The sequence below is a fragment of the Elgaria multicarinata genome, chromosome 3 (assembly GCF_023053635.1).
Source record: "Elgaria multicarinata webbii isolate HBS135686 ecotype San Diego chromosome 3, rElgMul1.1.pri, whole genome shotgun sequence".
Lineage (NCBI taxonomy): Eukaryota > Metazoa > Chordata > Lepidosauria > Squamata > Anguidae > Elgaria > Elgaria multicarinata.
In genome coordinates, this window is record NC_086173.1 from 7358633 (window position 1) to 7378836 (window position 20204).

The 20204-nt window shown below is 43.6% G+C and overlaps 1 protein-coding gene across 1 annotated transcript; it reads right to left on the reverse strand.

The window, feature by feature from the left end:
* Positions 1-8371: 8371 nt before the first annotated feature.
* Positions 8372-15449, reverse strand: LOC134396530 (inhibin beta C chain-like). Its single transcript, XM_063123043.1, has 2 exons — positions 15078-15449; positions 8372-9335 (listed from the first exon to the last, which is right to left on the reverse strand). Exons 1-2 carry the CDS (start codon positions 15379-15381, stop codon positions 8620-8622), a joined length of 1020 nt encoding a protein of 339 aa, XP_062979113.1. The 5' UTR covers positions 15382-15449; the 3' UTR covers positions 8372-8619.
* Positions 15450-20204: the final 4755 nt, after the last annotated feature.

The window sequence follows — 20204 nt, forward strand, 5'->3', positions numbered from 1 at the left end:
GGGCTATTCTGATTGTGCAAACTGGCCCATTGTGTAAATAAGCCACAGTGGGCTATTTGATTCTGCAAATCAGGCCAAGGTCTATGTTTCCACGACTCAGGGCACAGTAGTATTTTCCTTAGGCACAGAACAGTGAGCTTGTGGTGACAAGGGAAAACACGAACTTCCCTTCATGGGAATACATCTGGCCTCGGTACAAATCATAAATGGGTAAGCATTGAGTTAAAAAAAGACCAAAAAGGAAAAAGAAAAAAAACCTAATCGTGCAAAAAGGTCCCCTTTTAGAAGGGCTGGGGTTGAAGTCATCCTGGCGATTAATAACATTCCCTGGAAGCCCCACTCCTAAAAGAAGAGTGTAACTGTGTAAGTTACCTCAGTGGCAGGGGGCAAATGAACTCTGCACATCGCCAGAGGTACTTCATTTTAATTATGACTATTTCCCATACTCTAGAGCTTAGGGTGACCATATGAAAAGGAGGACAGGGCTCCTGTATCTTTAACAGTTGCATAGAAAAGGGAATTTCAGCAGGTGTCATTTGTATATATGGGGAACCTGGTGAAATTCCCTCTTCATCACCACAATTAAAGCTGCAGGAGCTATACTAGAGTGACCAGATTGAAAAGAGGGTAGGGCACCTGCAGCTTTAACTGCTGTGATGAATAGGAAATTTCATCAGGTTCTCGATATATACAAAGGACACCTGCTGAAATTCCCTTTTCTATGCAACTGTTAAAGATACAGGAGCCCTGTCCTCCTTTTCATATGGTCACCCTACTAGAGCTGAGCCCTGGCATGGATATCATGCTCCCAGATAAATCCGCAACTTGAAGGAAATCTTTCCCAGGTAGCAGTTGCAGTAACTGGCTGACAGAGCTTGATCCCAAGGAAGCCATGTATGTAGAAAGTGTTCCAGGTTCCGCAGCCCTCCAGAAAAGTAGGTGAAATATTGCTTTATTTTAGAGCTAACAAGGCAGCCCTGGTTTCCCAACAGTCCTACATCCTGTTAGCCTGGAACAGACACAGAAGGTGGGGATGTAGGAGGTTAATTTATAGTTCTTTGTTCACACTTACGTCAAAGCTTGTTTAAAAATACAGCTCTTTGATTCTTAGTCACTTTTCATGTGAGACTTATTATAGTTATAAATACCGCAGCCATATGCCTTGCCAGCCTGTCGGGCTTGTAAGCGGCCTGCTTCCTTCCCTGAGTTGCCTTCTTGGAGAAAAACCCATACCTCACCTCAGCCTTGCTGCAGAACGTTCGATTCTGGTCGCTGCTCTTAATCCAATGTTTGCTTAATAAAAACAAAGGAGTCATTGAAAATTAACTTTTTGAAGCAGCGTTCTAGGTGAAATTGACGGGGGGGGGGGGTTTCCTCAGTGAAAACCCCTGGGGGACTTGCTAAATAAACTACATGTTACGTTAAATGTACATTGCGGGCAGCTCCCTATGGGCTTTTTCTTCATTCAGAAATCCCCCAATCTGGATCAGGAACACAGCATGTGGGGAAAGAGGATTAATCCTTCCCTCCACAGCCATGCCCCCGAATCCCCCCCACCCCCCATGACAGTTTTTTTTTTTTTTAAAAAAAAACACCTTCCAGTGGAGCCACACAAACCTAAGACAGATCATAATTTTACAGGAAATACGGTACTGCCATCACTCTTAACTTTCTCTCTCCTCTTTTCCTGGTCACATATAGCATTTATAAAAGACTATGGTAATGATCACTTGAGATCTACTAGGCCGATTTTGCTCATTTTTGTTTTAAATGAGCAGTGAAGACGGGATATGTTTTTTTAAAAAAAAGTTTGAAAAAGTCTGTGGCAAACAAGCAGGGCTAGGGTGACTATATGAAAAGGAGGACAGGGCTCCTGTATCTTTGTATTGAAAAGGGAATTTCAGCAGGTGTCATTTTATGCTTGCAGCACCTGGTGAAATTCTCTCTTCATCACAACAGTTAAAGCTTCAGGAGCCCTGCCCTCTTTTGTATCTGGTCACTCTAATATAGCTCTTGCAGCTTTAACTGGAGAACAGGGTGGTGGCAGCACCCTATTCTCCAGACACATTTCGTAGAATGTGCAGTTTTGGACCCAAGCCAGGGCTCACCCCTAGAATATGTGAAGTATTTGCAATAATGTCTGAGAAATTCGAATACCTTTGTCACTTCTCTTTAAGCATTGCCATCTGTGTGCATGCGTTTTGGTCTCGCTCTGGTGCTGCCCTTTAGACCACTGCTTTCAAAATCGAGCCGTGCCAAAACTGCAGAAAATCACAGTGGCGTCAGCGTCTTAGAAATGGGCATGTGAATAATTGGCTCTTGGACAGGAAATATCTACGGTAGAATCTCTGGAGATTTACAACACCTGCCTTTTTTCTTCTTTGCTTGTTTAGCACCTGGTGCGACAGAACCCTGGCCTGTGACCTAGATTCTTGTAAGCCATGCCACAATAAAGCGAGCGAATTATGACATTTATTACTAAGTGGATAATGATCTAACAAGATGGATGATGGATTCTCACTTTTCACATGTTTGCTGAGCAAATACCGGTAGTGACGTCTGGCAGGGAGGGGGTGAATTAGGGGAGAAGAAGCAACACACTTTCTCTATTTTAGCACTAGCATAGCCTTCCCTTCCCCTTTTATTGGATGGTATTGATTCCTTTCTTGTTCCAGGTGTCTCAAAGTTTCCAGTGTTTGTTCCAGGCACACCCGGAACAAAGTTATTAGCTTACGTTATTAGCTTTGTGCTAGAGGTGCAGGAGGGAGTCTTACTGCACACACACCCGTGCAGAGTTTTTCTTCTTCATTTCCCTCTTAGTAATAGCAATGGGAGGGAAATTAACTACAGACAACCAAAAGTGCTAAAAGGCGCCTAACTGCTGTATTACTGCATTCTCATATGTACGCAAAAAATCATGCATATGTTTTATATGAAGTATAATAATATGTATCTCACATGGGATCCAAACATGCAATGCTAGAAAGCTAATGGACATTATACTCCCCACAAGAGATCCAACAACTAAATTGCACACGTATGATATTGAAAATAAGAGGCACTAAATTCATGCATATTTTACAAGACATGCAAACATCCAATACTTAAGGGCTAGTAAATAATATGTCCTAACAAGGGATTCAAAAACTAAATTGCCCTCATATCTTTTTGGAAGAGAAGGCACTGAACTCAAATTCACAATATAGTTTATGTCATCTCTCCTGTGGAAGAATCCTTCTCTGAGGAGGAGCTAGAGCTCCCAGAGACAGCCCACACCAAAGAATCACCCATGACAGAAGACCTGGGGGAGGCTGGACCCTCAGCGGAGAAGACCATGGTTCTGTCCTTGCCGGAGGAGGGGAGTTCCTCTTAGGCGGAAGCTGAGCATCTACCTAGCCCTTGGGAACATTGTTGCCTCAAGAGACAGACCAGTAGAGCTTCTTTGAGGAGAAGTGCTCAAATAAAAAGGACTCCTCAAGAGGAAGAGACTCCTCAGGAGCAAGGCCTGTAACAAACTCTGGCAGGGGCTCAGGAAGCTCTGGCAATATAAGCCTGCAGTATCAGTTTAGATATTGATGGAAACAGTGTGTTCTATCAGTGTGTGTAATATATAGATATATATGTATATGTATGTGTGTATATATGGAGAGAGAGAGAGAGAGAGAGAGAGAGAGAGAGAGAGAGAGAGAGAGAGAGAGAGAGCTGTCCTTGCTCTTGGATTGGCCTTTGTGCTACTGAACTTGGTCTCCTTCTTGACTTTGCTTCTTGGAGTGTGTATTCTATCTCCCTGCTTATCCCTGTTTTGACGTTGACTGCTCTTCAGACCTCTCTTTTGGAACTCTTCCTCTTGCCTGGTAAAACTGTGCCTTTGACTAGGGTGACCATATGAAAAGGAGGACAGGGCTCCTGTATCTTTAACTGCAATGTAGCAAAGGGAATTTCAGCAGGTGTCAATTGAAGAGGGTGAAATTCTCTCTTCATCAACACAGTTAAAGCTGCAGAAGCCCTGCCCTCTTTTGTATCTGGCCACTCTACTATAGCTACTGTAGCTTTAACTGTTGTGATGAAGAGGGAATTTCACCCACTTCAATTGACACCTGTTGCAATTCTCTTTTCTACGTTACTGTTAAAGATACAGGAGTCCTATCCTCCTTTTCATATGGTCACCCTACCTTTGACTATTGCCTGCCTGCCTGATTATTCACTTGCTTTTGGATTGCCCCTTAGTTTAACCTAATGCTGACCCTGATCCAGTTATAGCAGGGCCATTTACTTCAATATTAACAATGGGATATCATGCTCTACTCACTCCTGACAGGCTAGTGTAGGGGTCCCAGGACTGTGTGGCATACATAGCTCTGTCCTCCAATAGAGAGGAACAGTGGTGGTGGAAGGGCTGCTACTGTCCACCCCCCACCCTCCAACATCTACTATCTGATGGTTTAAAATTTTGTATACTTGTTTTTAATGTTCACTGTTTTTAACTTCCGTAAACCACCCAGAGAGCCTCAGCTATTGAGTGGTATAGAAATGTAATAAAATAAATAAATAAATTCACCTCAAACTGCTAATAGTAGTTCCAGCTCTGTACAGCACCATGTACATTGATGGTGCTATATAAATAAATAATAATAATAATAACTCTTAATATACTGCTATATTCCCCCATTACAATTTCGCAATATTTGTCCTCACACCAAGGGCAAAACTGGTGGCACATTATTGAGCTAGTCACTGCAATTTTGAAACAAGAAAGTTTAAATATTTGCTCTTTAATTTGTTAGTAGCACTTGCGCTTCAAGCACAAAACCATAAGTATTTTTTATTTTATTTATTTTGTAAAAATCAGGAAATAAGAAAACTGTGGCTATTGCTTTTGTAGAAAATAATAAAAGTATTAATAATCGAAGAAAACTGTGGCTATTGAAGGGAGAGTTTATCCACATGGGGCTTATATTGTGTGATCAAGATTGGTCAATCATGGAAGTTTGTGGGTCCTTTAAATGATGTCATCAAGCTCCAGGGCCCTTCCTGCAGTTTATGACCTTTATCGCGCTTTCAGAAAGATTGGAGATAACATGAAAAGGGACATTAATCCGATCTATCAGCTATGTGAAATGGTGGTGTAGCGCTATAATCATAGTGCTATCTAGAAGCTTTAAAATGAAACTCCTCAAAACCGCATGCTCCTTCCCCTCTCCCACTTGAATTTCCCCCTCCCTTTCTTTTTCAGCACGAACTATGGTTAGGTCAACACAAAACTGATTGAACCATAGTTTGAAACCATGGTTCAAAAGGCAATCAATTTACAATCCATTCTTTCTTTCTAAAATAAAATTTAAATGTGAATAATATTAAACCACTCCAACACTTCTCCACTTTGTTGATCCTGCTTCACAGACTGACCATTCCCCTAAAGAGCAGGATTAGTGTTGATAAATCCTGAAATAAAAAGTTCTGGTCCCTGGGCATGGGGCCCACAGTCGCCCCATTCAGACAACACACTAAACCACGCTGCTTAACCACAAAATGGTTAACGGAATCCGTTAACCATTTTGTGGTTAAGCAGTATGGTTTAGCATGTTGTCTGAACCAGGCCACTGAGTCTAGGATTTAGGCCAGCTGTGGAGCCCGATCACTTTGATGGGGGTTGGAATGACCATCGCTCAGAGTTAAAACACATGCTTGTATGCAATAGGTCCCAAGTTCAATCCCAGATATCTCCACTCCCACCCCAAACCAATCAGGTAGCAGCTGCAGGAAAAGACCCCATCCTGAGACATAGGAGATCCATCACCAACCAGACCACACTGGATCCAAGGAACAAATAGCCCAACCTGGCACAAGGAACCCTTGTATGATGGGCATGGTAATGGACTGGATGAGGCCTAACAAACTGAGACTCAATCCAGACAAGACTGAGGTACTGTTAGCGGGTGGTTCATCTGTCCGGTGAGGTGATGTTTGCCCTGTCCTGGACGGGGTTGCACTCTCTCTAAAGGATCGGGTCCGTAATTTGGGGGTGATCTTGGATCCAGAACTGTCACTTGAGGCACAGGTGAACTCCTTGGCAAAAAACACCTTTTATCAGCTTAGGCTGACATACCAACTATGCCCTTATCTGGACAGAGATAGCCTAGCTACAGTTATCCATGCTCTGATAACCTCTCGTTTGGATTACTGCAATGCATTATATGTGGGGCTGCCTTTGAAAACAGTCCAGAAACTTCAGCTGGTACAAAACAGGGCAGCCCGTTTACTAACAGGGACTTGCTGGAGAGATCACATCACGCCAGTCCTTTTACAACTTCATTGGCTGCCAGTCCAGGACCGGGCCCGATTCAAAGTGCTGGTACTAACATACAAAGCCCTAAACGGCTTGGGGCCAGGTTATTTGAAGGAACACCTCCTCCCATATGTACCTGCCCGGACATTAAGATCATCCACAGGGGCTCTTCTCCGTGAGCCCCTGCCAAAGGAAGTGAGGCACGTGGCTACTAGGAGGAGGGCTTTCTCCACTGTGGCACCCTGGCTGTGGAATGAGCTCCCCAGAGATGTCCGCCTGGCGCCTACACTGTATTCTTTTCGTCGCCAGCTGAAGACCTTTTTATTTTCTCAGTATTTTAACACCTAAATTTAAACTTTGCTGTTTTAATTCTGTATTTTAATCCTATATCAATTTCTGCTGTGTGGTTTTATCCTGGTTGTGCTTTTTATATTGTATTTTGTAGTTGGGTTTTTAGATTGTTGGATGTTTTATTATGTTCTTAACGGTTTTAATTTTTGAGAACCGCCCAGAGAGCTTCGGCTATTGGGTGGTATAAAAATGTAATAAATAAAATAAAATAAAATAGCAGGGCCAGCTCCAACTTTGAGGGAGTGGGTGGGTAAAATGCCCTCTGGGATGCCCTCTGTATGTCAGTGGGCCCCCTCAGAGAGGAGCAGCCATTTTAATTTCCTACAATGTTCCAGAACACCAGACAAGGGTTTTACTCCAGGACTTTGTGTGAAATTAGAATAGAGGTTCATTGATCCAGCTAGCCAGTACGGAGAACATACGTGGAGGTGCCATTTTTGCATGGGTGCTCAGCTTGCTGTATCATGTTAACCAAGGTAGCATGGGTTGTTTGTGGGTTAGACAACTTCAAATAACCCATGGCTTGTTTTAGGGTTATTTGAGGGTTGTCTAACCTTCAAACAAGGCCGGCTGCCTGGGTTCTCACAACCTGGCACAATGTGACTGCTCCCACAGATAAATTAAGCCAAAGTATCATGTTGTGTGAAGCAGGTCATTGTCTTTGAATTAAGATTTACTAGATTATTGTGCAAATGTTAAAATATTGATAAGGCACTCCTCCCAATGGACTGGATGACACTACCTGCAAATATAAAAACGCTAAACATTCTGTCTTGGATTTATTTCTAGGACTATTTTCTGTCTAAACATACATAGGATTGTGCCCTTAGTCCCCCTCTGTGACTATCTTTGCTTAAATGCTTTGTGGGTGCTACACATTGCTAAGCAGTATTGTAATTTCAGTTGAGATACTGAGGCTCCCCCATGTGCCTCAGAGGGAATTGCAAGGAAAACCTATTTGAAGTGGTGGTAGATTACTACAAGTTTTGAGTTTTGACGGTATGTCACCTGACGGTATATACCCCTCCCTGGAGAAAGCAGAACTAGCCACAGTTACACCCATCAGTGTCAAGTCCAGACTAGATTACTGCAAAGCACTCTATGGGACGCTGCCCTTGGAATGTATTTGGAAACTGAAGCTGGTGCACAATGCTTTCACCATAATAATTTTTGGTGTTTCCCTTTCTGAACATTTTATACCAGTCTTGTTTTAATTGCATTGGCTTCTGATTTTTTTTCCTAGGGCCTATTCAAGTTGTTGATTATCCCCTATAAAACCCTAGCCCAGAGACTAGGCTACCTGAACGACTGAGCCCTCCTGCATGACTCTGCCCATCGTCTGTGCTCATCTTTGAAGGCCCTGCTCCGCATTCTGCCACCAAGGCAGGTGTGATTGGGACATGGCCTTCTCAGTGGCAGCATGCCAGTTGTGCCAAGGGAGGTTAGACTGGCTCCCTTTCTGTGTTTTTGTTCCAGCAGACTTTTCATTTTTAATTCATCTATATTTGATTTTGTTTCTCTATTATGGCCTCAATGCTCTTTATAACTATATTGATGTTTTGTTGTTTTAAACTGCCTTGGAGAGCTTGTTTTAGAGCAAAAGGCAGTACAAAAATGATTAAATAAATAAATAAAATGTTACCACCATTGCATATTTATTTGATACATTTCACTTTTCTATCGAAGATATTCAAAGCAACTGGATAACGGAGGGAAGGGATTTTTCTAGTGAGAAGGAAGAAGCCATGCCTTTAGTTGAAAGGTAGCAGAAAATGAGGTATATGGCTTCACTCAGTCATTAATACTTATGTAGAAGGTAACTTTGATAAGATATAGAAGATATTTCCATTGCACTATGCACGTGCAGAGTTCATGCTGGTGATGGTGGGAGAGGCACCCAGAATTAGTTCTATAATTTAGTAATGTTTTCTGTTCCCCATGGGTGAGTCTCATACTTGGTCACCGTCATTCCTTTTTTTAAGCTAGCTGCAGCTGCAATCCTCAACAATCATATCAGGAATACTGGAAAAAACAATGCTGTCATCCATAATATACAGGAGAGAGAGGGGCTTGAATGCTGTAGGGACACAATGGGAAGACTTGTTCCTGTGTGCAATCCTGTCCACGAAGTTGCTAAGAAAATCATGCACGGAGGGAGCAATGTTCTCTTCGCATAGTGTAGTGCAATAGTTGGTATGAAAGCCCAGAGGAGCGACAATCCATCCATCCCACCCAACGTCCTTAAAACTAATATAGAAACTCTTTTTGCAACACCTGGATCTTCTGTCACATTCAAGTTCCCGACGGTGGAGTTGATGCACGGCCAGTTCCCGAGCTTCGACAATCCTAAATGGCTGGTGAGAGCTCATGTTGGTCAACAGGAGGGGAAGTTCTTGTTGGCTTTCAGTCTCTAGATCTACTGTCAGCACCTCATGGCCTTGGCTGAAGCAAGCCTGGAAAACTGATCCTACTTCGAGTGTGGACCATCCTTTCTCCTTCAGTTCCAGTTCTTTTTCACCAATAAGCGTCAGATTTGAACCATTGGGCATTGGGAGAAGTAGCCTCACTGTGACCCTCTGGCTAGGTTGGCTGTTGAGTGGCCAGAAAAAGTATAGGCTAGCTTGCAATAGTTCTATGTTCCTTCCTTCTTGTAGACGGCAGCCAAAGTGCAAGCGGATTCCGTTGAACAGCGACCGTCCTGTATGAGAGGTGGGGGTAGGAAAGAAAATGGCCAATCCTTTACTGAATGATAGTGTTATGGGTCTTGTGTCTTGTCATTCAAAGCCTCCCTTTATCTTTGGTATATGGGTGGGCTACAAATAACAAATGCTAATGAATGGACAATCAAGGGGGGAAAGCCCTGTGGTTGCTGTGGATCTGCACCACATCAGTTAGACAATACAAGCGTAGCTTCACAGCCACCATGGGGCTTCCCCTGAATTTTTCAAAGGAAGCAATGTCAACATGGTGCTTCTGCCGTGTAATGTCGCTCTGGGGTCAATCAGGGACAACCCGGGGGCTGAGCTTGGTGGAAGGAGACCATCGATTGGTCGCCTTCCACCAGCAAGAGGATGGGGGCATCTCTAGGACCTGAATGACTGCCCAGAAACCCAGCGCTCCTTCTTTGGCGTTGGGATTACCTGACACCGTTCTGAGATAGAGAAAGCACAGGGTTGAAGAGGGAGGCAGCATCGACCTGGTGCTGTGAAGACAGTCTCCAAAAGACAGATCAGCTTGGCCATTTGGATAATCAGGTCCCATACCTGCCATTCGGAAGAGGCTGTGAACCCAACCTGCTTTGCCTAATCTGAGAATTGGATATGGGCCAAGAGACCCGGGGTATTGCCTTCTCCCATGCCTCTTAATTTCCTACAATGTCCTGCCATCGTTTTACTCCAGGACACTGTGTGAAATTGAAATAGAAGTTCACGAAGTGAGGGTTCAACAAAATGATGACTGACTGACAGGGGTCAGTTCAGAAGCTGCAGCTTGTGCAAAATGCAGTGGCCAGATGGATAACTGGAACCAGAAGGTTCGAGCATATAAGACCCACTCTGGCCCGCTTGCATTGGTTGCCTGTATGTTTCCGAGCCCAATTCAAGGTGCTGGTTTTAACCTATAAAGCCTTACATGGCTTGGGACCACAATACCTGACAGAATGCCTTTCCCGACATGAACCTACCTGAACACTATGTTCAACATCTAAGGGCTTCCTCTGGATGCCTACTCCGAGGGACGCTCAGAGGGTGGCAACAAGAAAGAGGGCCTTCTCTGTGGTGGCCCCCCACAACTGTGGAACAATCTCCCTGATGAGGCCCACCTGGTGCCAACATTGTTATCTTTTTGGCGCCAGGTCAAGACTTTGCTCTTCTCCCAGGCATTTATGTAATGACCGTGGGACCATTGGTCTGTTTTTTTGGCTCATCGTTTTTAAAGTTGTTATACTGGTTTTAAATGTATGTGCATTTTGGTTGTTTTTCTGGTTTTTTGGATATTGTTTTTAAGTGTTTTTATCTTATGTGAACTGCCCAGAGAGCTTTGGCTATGAGGTGGTATACAAATGCAAAATAATAATAATAATAATAATAATAATAATAATAATAATAATAATAGTAATAATGAACCCATCTGCTAAGCATAGAGGGTCCGGTCAAGAGTTAGCACTGGCGAGGCAGCAAGGCTCTGGCAGCTGCCATGGAATTCTGCTACGGGGGCAGAGCCCAGAGCAAAGGTTGTTTAACTTTAAAAACAACAACTGGAGTTGCCTCTTGTTTTTGGTGTTGTTGACAAGTAGCCCCAAAGCAAAGCAATCTGCAAGCCAGTTTTTCTAATGATTAATGGGCAACCCTACGTGAGGGATCAACAAAATGATGACTGACTGACAGGGGTCAACCTTGTATGTGCTTCTGGGCATATCTGGAATTTGTATTGTGCATGCCATCACAAAATGGCTGCCAGTCACAAACACCCAACAGAGAAGACAAACTGGTAGGGCTAAAAGGAAAGTAAGTAACCTAAGAAACTGAGTACAAGGCAGTGATGGAGTATGATCCCAAAACCATACTTTGAATGCACAGTTTTCTGCTCTAACAGAAAACCAATTTCACACGAGGCGAACACTCTGGGCCAACCAACTTATTCTCCCAAGCTCTCTGCTGGGCAGCCAAAATAACCCATCCACAACTCTCTTGCTTTCTCTTTGCCAATGATCTTGGCTTTCCTCTTTCCCAGTAGGGTTCCCACCACTCCTTTTTTTTGCAGAGAGGGCATTTTAGTCATTTTCTTTTGCTTTTGCTGTTGTAGATGGAGCAATTTGGTGGAAAGGTGAGAAGCATGGCTGTGTGTGCACATGGAAGCCCTCTGGGGTGTTATTGTCTCCACAGACACTGCACTTGGGACCACTTAGACCACAGGACTAAATGGAGGCATGAGAAGGCCCTGCAGGAACCAGGCCAACCACGGAAACCCTTTGCTGTATTTTTTGGTCAGATGTTGGCAGCGGTTTCCACGAAGGGCTTCAAGATAAGGCGAGGGAGGGAGTCTTACAGCCAGGGCTGACCTGAAGTATCGCCATGGTCAGGCACCCGTTGAGGGCCCAAGCCCAATAGTGGCCCACTCAGAAGAAAGCCCGGGATTTGCATCTCCTCTTCCCCATTGCAACCTGCTTGTTCTCTCCTTCCACTCTGGCCTAGACAATGTAGAGGTGGTGTGAAGAAGGAGCAATGCCTACTTGCTCACTGCTTCTCTGCCTGTCAAGCAAGCAAGTGGTAGCAATGCAGGTAAGATAGGGTGACCATATGAAAAGGAGGACAGGGCTCCTGTATCTTTAACAGTTGCATAGAAAAGGGAATTTCAGCAGGTGTCATCTATATATATGGAGAACCTGGTGAAATTCCGTCTTCATCACAGCAGTTAAAGTTGCAGGTGCCCTGCCCTCTTGTAAATCTGGTCACTCTAGTATAGCTCCTGCACCTTTAACTGTTGTGATGAAGATAGAATTTCACCAGGTTCTTTATATATACAAATGACACCTGCTGAATTTCCCTTGTCTATACAACTGTAAAAGATACAGGAGCCCGGTCCTCCTTTTCATATGGTCACCCTAGGTAAGAGGATGATGAGCAACAGCAGCTGGTGACAATGGTGGTGAAAAGGAAGACTCACTGAGGGAGCAGGCCCATTGAGGATGTCTTGCTCAAGGGTCCTAAAAAAACCCTGGAGCCAGCACAGCTTAGAGCTCTTCTCATCTCTCTGTATTGGTATCCTTATCTATTATTATTATTATTATTATTATTATTATTATTATTATTATTATTATTATATTTATTTGCCCAATACTGGGCCTCAAGGCGGCCTTACAAAGGTTAAAACATACATGGGGGGGGGGGGGGAACCCATAAACGTTTAAAACTACGTTCAACATCTAAGATCCTCCTCCGGGTGCCTACTCTGAGAGGCTCCGAAAGAGGCTTGGAGTGTGGCAACGAGGGACAGGGCCTTTTCGGTGGTGGCCCCCCGACTGTGGAACGATCTCCCTGACGAGGCTCGCCTGGCACCAACGCTGCTATCTTTCTGGCGCCAGGTTAAGACTTTCCTCTTTGCCCAGGCATATGGTGGCACATCTTAATCTCCCATATGTTTACTTTTTTAACGGTTTTTAATGCTTTATGTGTATATGTTCTGTGTTTTAAAATTTAAAATTTTGTATACTCGTTTTTATCTTAATTTTAGAATTTCTGTAAACCACCCAGAGAGCCCTGGTTATGGGGGTGGTATATAAGTGTAATAAATAAATAAAATAAATAAATACACAACAAAATTATAAGACATTAACATAAATGGAGGGCCAGATTATTCTCCAAAGGCCTGCTGGAACAAAAAAGTTTTACCCTGCTTCCGAAAGCCCATCAAGGAGGGAAGAGAGTTCCAAAGCACCGGAGCAACCACTGAGAAGGCCCTCTCCCATGTTCCCACCAAGCGTGCTTGTGAAGATGGCGGGACTGAAAGAAGGGCTTCTCCAGAAGATCTCAAAGCACGGGCAGACTCAAAGGGGAGAATACAGTCTTTCAGATAACCTGGACCTGAGCCATATAGGGCTTTATAGGTCATAACCAGCACTTTGAATTGAGCCCAGAAACAGACTGGAAGCCAGTGGAGCTGTTTAACAGGGGAGTTAATGTCTCTGGACCACATGTTGAGACATTCTTAGGAAATGAGGGTGGCAGGTACCTGCATGCTGATGCTTTTTGTGTTGGTGTCGAGGACACTTTCTCAAATTACCAAATGCATCCATGGGCCCAAAAAGGTTGCCTGCCTCACATTTAAATAATTATTTTAAAAACAGGGGGGGGGGGAAATGAAACTCAAATTTAAAAACAAAAGTTGCAAATTAATTTTGACATCTGAACCTACTTTTAAATAGAATTCAAAATAAATCTGTCATATGATTAATAATAATAATAATAATAATAATAATAATAATAATAATAATGTAAAAGGAATTAAGAAGAGATCCTTCCTTGCCACCCCAGGGAATGTGCTTCTGGTTGCCGGTTGAGTAGAAAAAGAGAGCAAAACTGCTTGGCCTGCTCGTGAGCATTTATTTAACACTTAGTCCATGTGCAGAAATCAACAGGTTAAGCTATTTACAACATGAATATAAATGATCACCTGCTAACGTTGGCAAATTATGCTACTGTTAAAGGCACAGTAACAGTGGCTGGTGAAAAAGTTGATAACCTTAATTCATACTAATGGATTAAAAAAGAATCAAGAATGGAAATGTAACACTTTCAAAAACTCTGTGATGTAAAATTCCCACTCTTGAAGGTTAGGCATTGAGTGGGAGGGACAGAGCTGTGATTTCTCTTTTTGGAAAGCTATTTTTCCCCATTTAATGAAACTCTCTCCTAAAAGTTACAGTGGAGATTCCCCCCCTCCCCTGGTCTATGTACTAATGACAATAGGATAGGAGAAGGATTAAAAATACTGTAGAGAAATGCAGAGAATGGGACAGAAAGCAAATCAAAGGTCATTCTGATTCCAATGTACTGCATGCTCAGCAGAAGATTGGCACATTTCTGTGCCCCATGACACAAGCCAATTCTTTTGCTACTGAAATGAACAAAGTTCTCTCAGGCTTTTATGGAATTGAAAGTGATTTGAGAGAAGCTATGCTTCACTGTGTTGTACAGAAACATTCATTTGTCCCACTCTTCCCTCTGATCAAACAGGTTTTGCAAGTTTTGGAAACAATATAAAAACCTGAAAAACCTATTTACCAGAGGTAAATCTGGGAAACATGTGTTCACCAGGAGAAGCAACCCTTCTTTCAAACCACCTTCAATTCTTGGAATTATCTGGCATTCTCCCTCTTATGTCAAGGCTGAATTCCAACTTGTGCCTATGTGAGATGGACATGTGTGTATCTCGTCGGATTCCAATCCTTCAGTGTGCATTTTTATATCAAGTAGAGCAAAGAAAGAGGGGACTGGGCAAGGTGGGAAGACTTTGAAAGAAGTTTGCATTAAACTGACCTACAAGGATAAAATGTACCTACGCAAAACCAACCAAGAAGCTTCTGGCAAGTAACTGTTTTATTATGGTGTAAGCTTTTGTGGACTAGAGTCCATGAAAAATTGTGCCATAATAAAGTGGTTATTCCATAAGGTGCCACAAGCCTCATTATTTGTGCTGTTTCAAACAGCTGCAGTCCTATGCACACTCTTAGCTGGGAATACATCTCATTGAACTCAATAGGATTTACATCTGAAGAGGCATGTATAAGTTTGTACCATAACACAACAAAGTCTCTAGAAATTATATACCCATACAGAATTTAAGAACTAAATCCCCCGCATCACCCGTGCCTCTTTGGGACTCTTTCTCCTATGCTTCAAGCACCTCCTGATTTTGGAATGTGTAGTGATTTCATACAAACCTGGTTTTGCAAAGCTTAGCTGCTTGTATACTTGCCCTTCCACTCTGGAGTTCTGGTGTGGGTCTTCCTGAGTATCTAGTTTCTTCAGAGCTTCCTGCACATTATATCCTGAAGCTGGAAAGGTGACATTGGGCCTTTCCTTCAAGCGAAGCCTCGAAAGGATCATCTCCTTGGCTATCTCACTGAGAAGCATCCCCAGCAGCTCCTCTTCTATTGCATTTCCTGTTATGCAGGGAGGACAGCTAACTCCCATGCACATTATGAACATTAAAAGCAGGACAGTTGCTGCTTGCACATGGGCCATCCTTCCCTGGTTTCTCCACAGGATGGTAGGATAATAAAGAATAGTGGATTGGGGCTAGTAGGTATCAAAGACAGGTCTAAGAAGAATGTCCCTCAATAGTGAATGCTGGAAGAATATAACCTCAATTGGGAGTTATTTCCAGGAACTGCTCTTCCGTAACCTATGAAACACGTGTCCTTTTAACTCCTGTAAATATTGCCAGATCTGAGGTCAGATAACGCCCCCTCAGGCTGATTATCAATGGTTTGTGGATTGATATCTGGAGTATAAGGTAGATTCATTGGCAAACTAGCTGGGTTTTGTCCTTTGGTAATTTATAGCTGTGATTCACAATTTAAAATGGTGTACTTGCATAAAATGGTTTGCTAATGGTTGCATTCGGGTTTAAGCAGTTGGAAGTGGAGTTCCCCACCACTTGCTCCCAAGGCAACATCTCCAGTCTCCCAGAAAGGCTACACAGAGAGCCAGGAGCCCCTGCTGTATAGGGTGAGCTATGGGATGTGGGCGAAGGGGAAATACCTGAAAATTGGGCAGAGGAAACTTCTGCACCAATAAGATTGGTGAAACCCAAGTTCAAATGACACCCTCTGAACATCTGGGCAAAGGGACACCCATTGCTGTTGCTACCCATTGCTCATCACTGTCCATTTGGCTCTTCTGGCTTTCCACATGGTAATGGGCTTTGACCTTTTGGGCCTAGGTAAAGATGGTCTTGGTGCAGGCCTCACTTTTGGTCTGCACAGCACTGGTCACAGTATCTCTGCTACTGTACGAGAGCTGAGAAGAAGATTTGAGCCTTGCTGCTGTTATATTTGGTCTTTTTCTTTTGGAATTTTCTTTTAGAATAATTTTGAGACAAGCAAAACATATACAAGAATATGTTTATTTCTGAGGCTTTTGGCATATTTCTGGCATATTTATTCTATCTTCTGTGACTACATTGTAATAATTGTTGTGAAAAGAACATGGCACGCACATCCAGGTTCTAATTACAATAAACATTGTTCCAAAGAAAAGAGGTCAGGATCAGACTTTGGGTTACTTAACTTCCTGGAAGCTAGGGATTCATGTGACCTCATGTGTAATTTGTCCCTGATATTTTCTAAGAACATAAGAAGAGCTGTGCTGGATCAGTCCATTCTGTTCACAAAGTGGCCAACCAGCCATCCACCTTTTTAAAACAAAATTTAGCTACGGAAGTGGTGACCTCAGCATCAAGATTGAGGGTGATATGACTTCTGGATTATTGGAAAGGATCTTATCTATTAAAAGCCAAAGATTGAAGAGGTGGTGTCTTTTGGAACAAATTCTCTCAAACAAGATAAGATTATTGGGAAAGGTCTTATCTACTAAAAAGTCAAAGATTGGGGAGGGAGGTACCAATGACCCAGTGTAACTCACACCAACTATTTGAGGAGAATTGCTCATTTTTAGACAAGTATCTTGTGCAGTTTCATTTGACTTGGGATGACTTACTTCCAACTATGTTTAATGAAGGCTTATACCCAAGTAAGAGCTTTATCACGCCAGCATTACACTGTGCAATCACTGCGAATTGTGTGCAAAGGACTCCGAAGTTTTCCAGTTTATAGTCTGCTTTGACTGTGAAGTACTCCCATGCATCCTGCTTTAATTGTGCTATAAAGGGAAAAGAATCAAGCTATTTTGCTAGTAGTTTTCGAGCGAATAATTTGTTGTTTTCTGAGCGGCCGCTGGGGTGCAGGAGCAGGATTTGATATGTTTAAAGAAAAATTAAACAAATGTTTACATCTGCATAAGCTTTAAAGATAAAGACATCAAAACTGGCACAGTAATAGATATTAAGGAGAGCTTTAAGCACACCAAATTTGAATCAGATTTGGTTATCTGATGATTGTTAATGATTATTTTACATTTCCCCCCTTAAACCCTTGGCAAAAGATCTTAGGAGTGCTGCTGCCCCGGGTGTGATAGCAACGATGCTAGCTTAGCGCTGTAGGGGATAATTAAAGGGAAACAGGTTGTAAACCACCCAGAGTTACAACCTTTACAAAGTTAATTGTTGTAAACCGCCCAGAGAGCTTCGGCTGTGGGGCGGTATATAAATGTAAATAAATAAATAAACAGGTACGTGGGATGAAGCTATCAGTGTGCATACCAGTTGTACCCTACATTTTAGGGGTTTCAGTTTGCATTTGCTTCCTTTACCGCATTATATATACACATAGTACTGTGCAAAAGTCTTAGGCCACCCAAGAAAAATATGTTTAAAATTCTTTAACTGGGCATTAAGTGTTTATTTTTTCAGAAAAACACTATTTTACATTAGAATAAATACGAATAAAAATTAATACAATTAAAAAGTAACAAGAATTCCTTGCATTTTCCAAAAAGTATCTTGTGAAATGGCTAGAAGAACATAGAATAAGGCAATTCTGAGTGAGCAACAGCCCAACTAAATGGATTTTCAAGATGTGTTCAAGCTGTCATAAAGAAGATTGAAGAAACTGGGCAAGTTGAAGACAGGAAACGCAGTGGAAGACCCCAAAAGCTGTCTGCATCTCATGAACAGTACTTAAAGGTCATTACCTTGAGAGACAGATGGAAATCCAGTGAAGCGCTTGCTCAACTTCTGGCGAAATCATGTGGCATCAAAGTATACACTTGGACTGTGAGAAGTCTTACGAGAAATGGTCTTGTAGGGCGTGTTGCAGCTAAGAAGCCATTCTTGTGGAAAGGCAACAAGCAGAAGAGATTGCAGTACGCGAAAGACCATAAAGCATGGAGCAACAACCTGTGGCAGAAGCAACTGTCTCCGGAGAGGCCACCAGTGAGGGAGGAAGCAGCAGCCAGGCACCTCTCCACCGTGCCTGGGTCCAGCTCCAGCTGAGAGCCCCCTCCCTCCTGCTGTCAACTGTCTCTGGAGAGGCCACCAGTGAAGGAGGAAGCAGCAGCCAGGCACCTCTCCACCGTGCCTGGGTCCAGCTCCAGCTGAGAGCCCCCTCCCTCCTGCTACCAACTGTCTCTGCAGAGGCCACCAGTGAGGGAGGAAGCAGCAGCCAGGCACCTCTCCACCGTGCCTGGGTCCAGCTCCAGCTGAGAGCCCCCTCCCTCCTGCTGTCAACTGTCTCTGGAGAGGCCACCAGTGAAGGAGGAAGCAGCAGCCAGGCACCTCTCCACCGTGCCTGGGTCCAGCTCCAGCTGAGAGCCCCCTCCCTCCTGCTACCAACTGTCTCTGCAGAGGCCACCAGTGAGGGAGGAAGCAGCAGCCAGGCACCTCTCCACTGTGCCTGGGTCCAGCTCCAGCTCAGAGCCCCCTCCCTCCTGCTACCAACTATCACTGCAGAGGCCACCAGAGAGGGAGGAAGCAGCTGCCAGGCACCTCTCCACCGTGCCTGGGTCCAGCTCCAGTTCAGAGCCCCCTCCCTCCTGCTACCAACTGTCTCTGCAGAGGCCACCAGTGAGGGAGGAAGCAGTAGCCAGGCACCTCTCCACCGTGCCTGGGTCCAGCTCCAGCTGAGAGCCCCCTCCCTCCTGCCACCAACTGTCTCTGCAGAGGCCACCAGTGAGGGAGGAAGCAGCAGCCAGGCACCTCTCCACCGTGCCTGGGTCCAGCTCCAGCTGAGAGCTCCCTGCCTCCTGCTGTCAACTGTAACTGCTGAACTTTGCAACTAAGATTGTAGTGCCTGAATTTGCTTTCCTTTCCCCCCTCCTCCTCCTCCTCCTCCCTCCCAATCCCCTTTCCTTTTGTGTCATGTCTTTTAGATTGTAAGCCTGTGGGCAGGGACTGTCAAGAAATACTTTTGTAAGCCGCCGTGAGAGCCTTTTTTGGCTGAATTGCGGCATAAAAATCCTTAAATAAATAAATAAATAAATAGAGTCCAAATTTGAAATCTTTGGTTTTTAAAGATGCCAATATGTCAGAAGAAGAGTTGGCGAGAAGTATGTTGATGCCTGTCTGCAGCCTTCTGTGAAACATGGTGGTGGCTCTGTCATGCTTTGAGGGTACATTTCAGTCAACAGAGTGTTAGGGTGGCCAAAAGGACCCCCACCCAAAAGACCCCTTTTCTGGGGAAAAGAGTATACCAAGCACTCAAGGCTCTGCAACCATACACCTCCCTTCCCCCCTTTCATTAATAAAGAATCATCGGAAATGCAATTGGCAAGCTGCTTAAGGTTGCGCTGCAGTTTCTAACCCACAGAGCATATCCCTAATCTGCCTGATCAAAGGTAACTTCCTAAACCACAGCTACCAGGGCCTTGGATCACCGGATTCAAGTTTCCATATTTCTAGACACTGTGGCGCACTTGCTCCTTGTTATTACAAAAAACACCCCAATGGTCAGCAAAGTTAGCTTTGCCCGCCCTTGCATGAGGGGCTTATCTGGTACAGTAAGTTACATAAACAGGGCATAGTTGTCACAATATTATGTATTGTTAGCTGTTAGAAATAGTTTCATTTATGGAAAATGTATATTATCCAAAATGGTGCAACAAACAAATGCCATTCCTCTTGCGCATTTATATCCTACGGCTGTTGGGCGATATAGAAAAGCAATAAATACATAAATAGATAAATAATAATAATAATAACCATAATGGGATCATAATGATGCCCCGGTCAAAATAGATGGAATTATGAATGTTGAGAAATATAAATAGAGCTTGATTCATCATGCTGTACTTTCAGGAAAACTGATTTGGGGGGGGAACCCTTTAACTTTCAGTACAATAACAACCTCAAACACTCAGCAAACATGATTAAGACCTACTTAGAGCAGAAGTCTGGAGATGGAACACTCACAATATGAGGTTGTCCACCTCAGAGCCCTGACTTTGACATA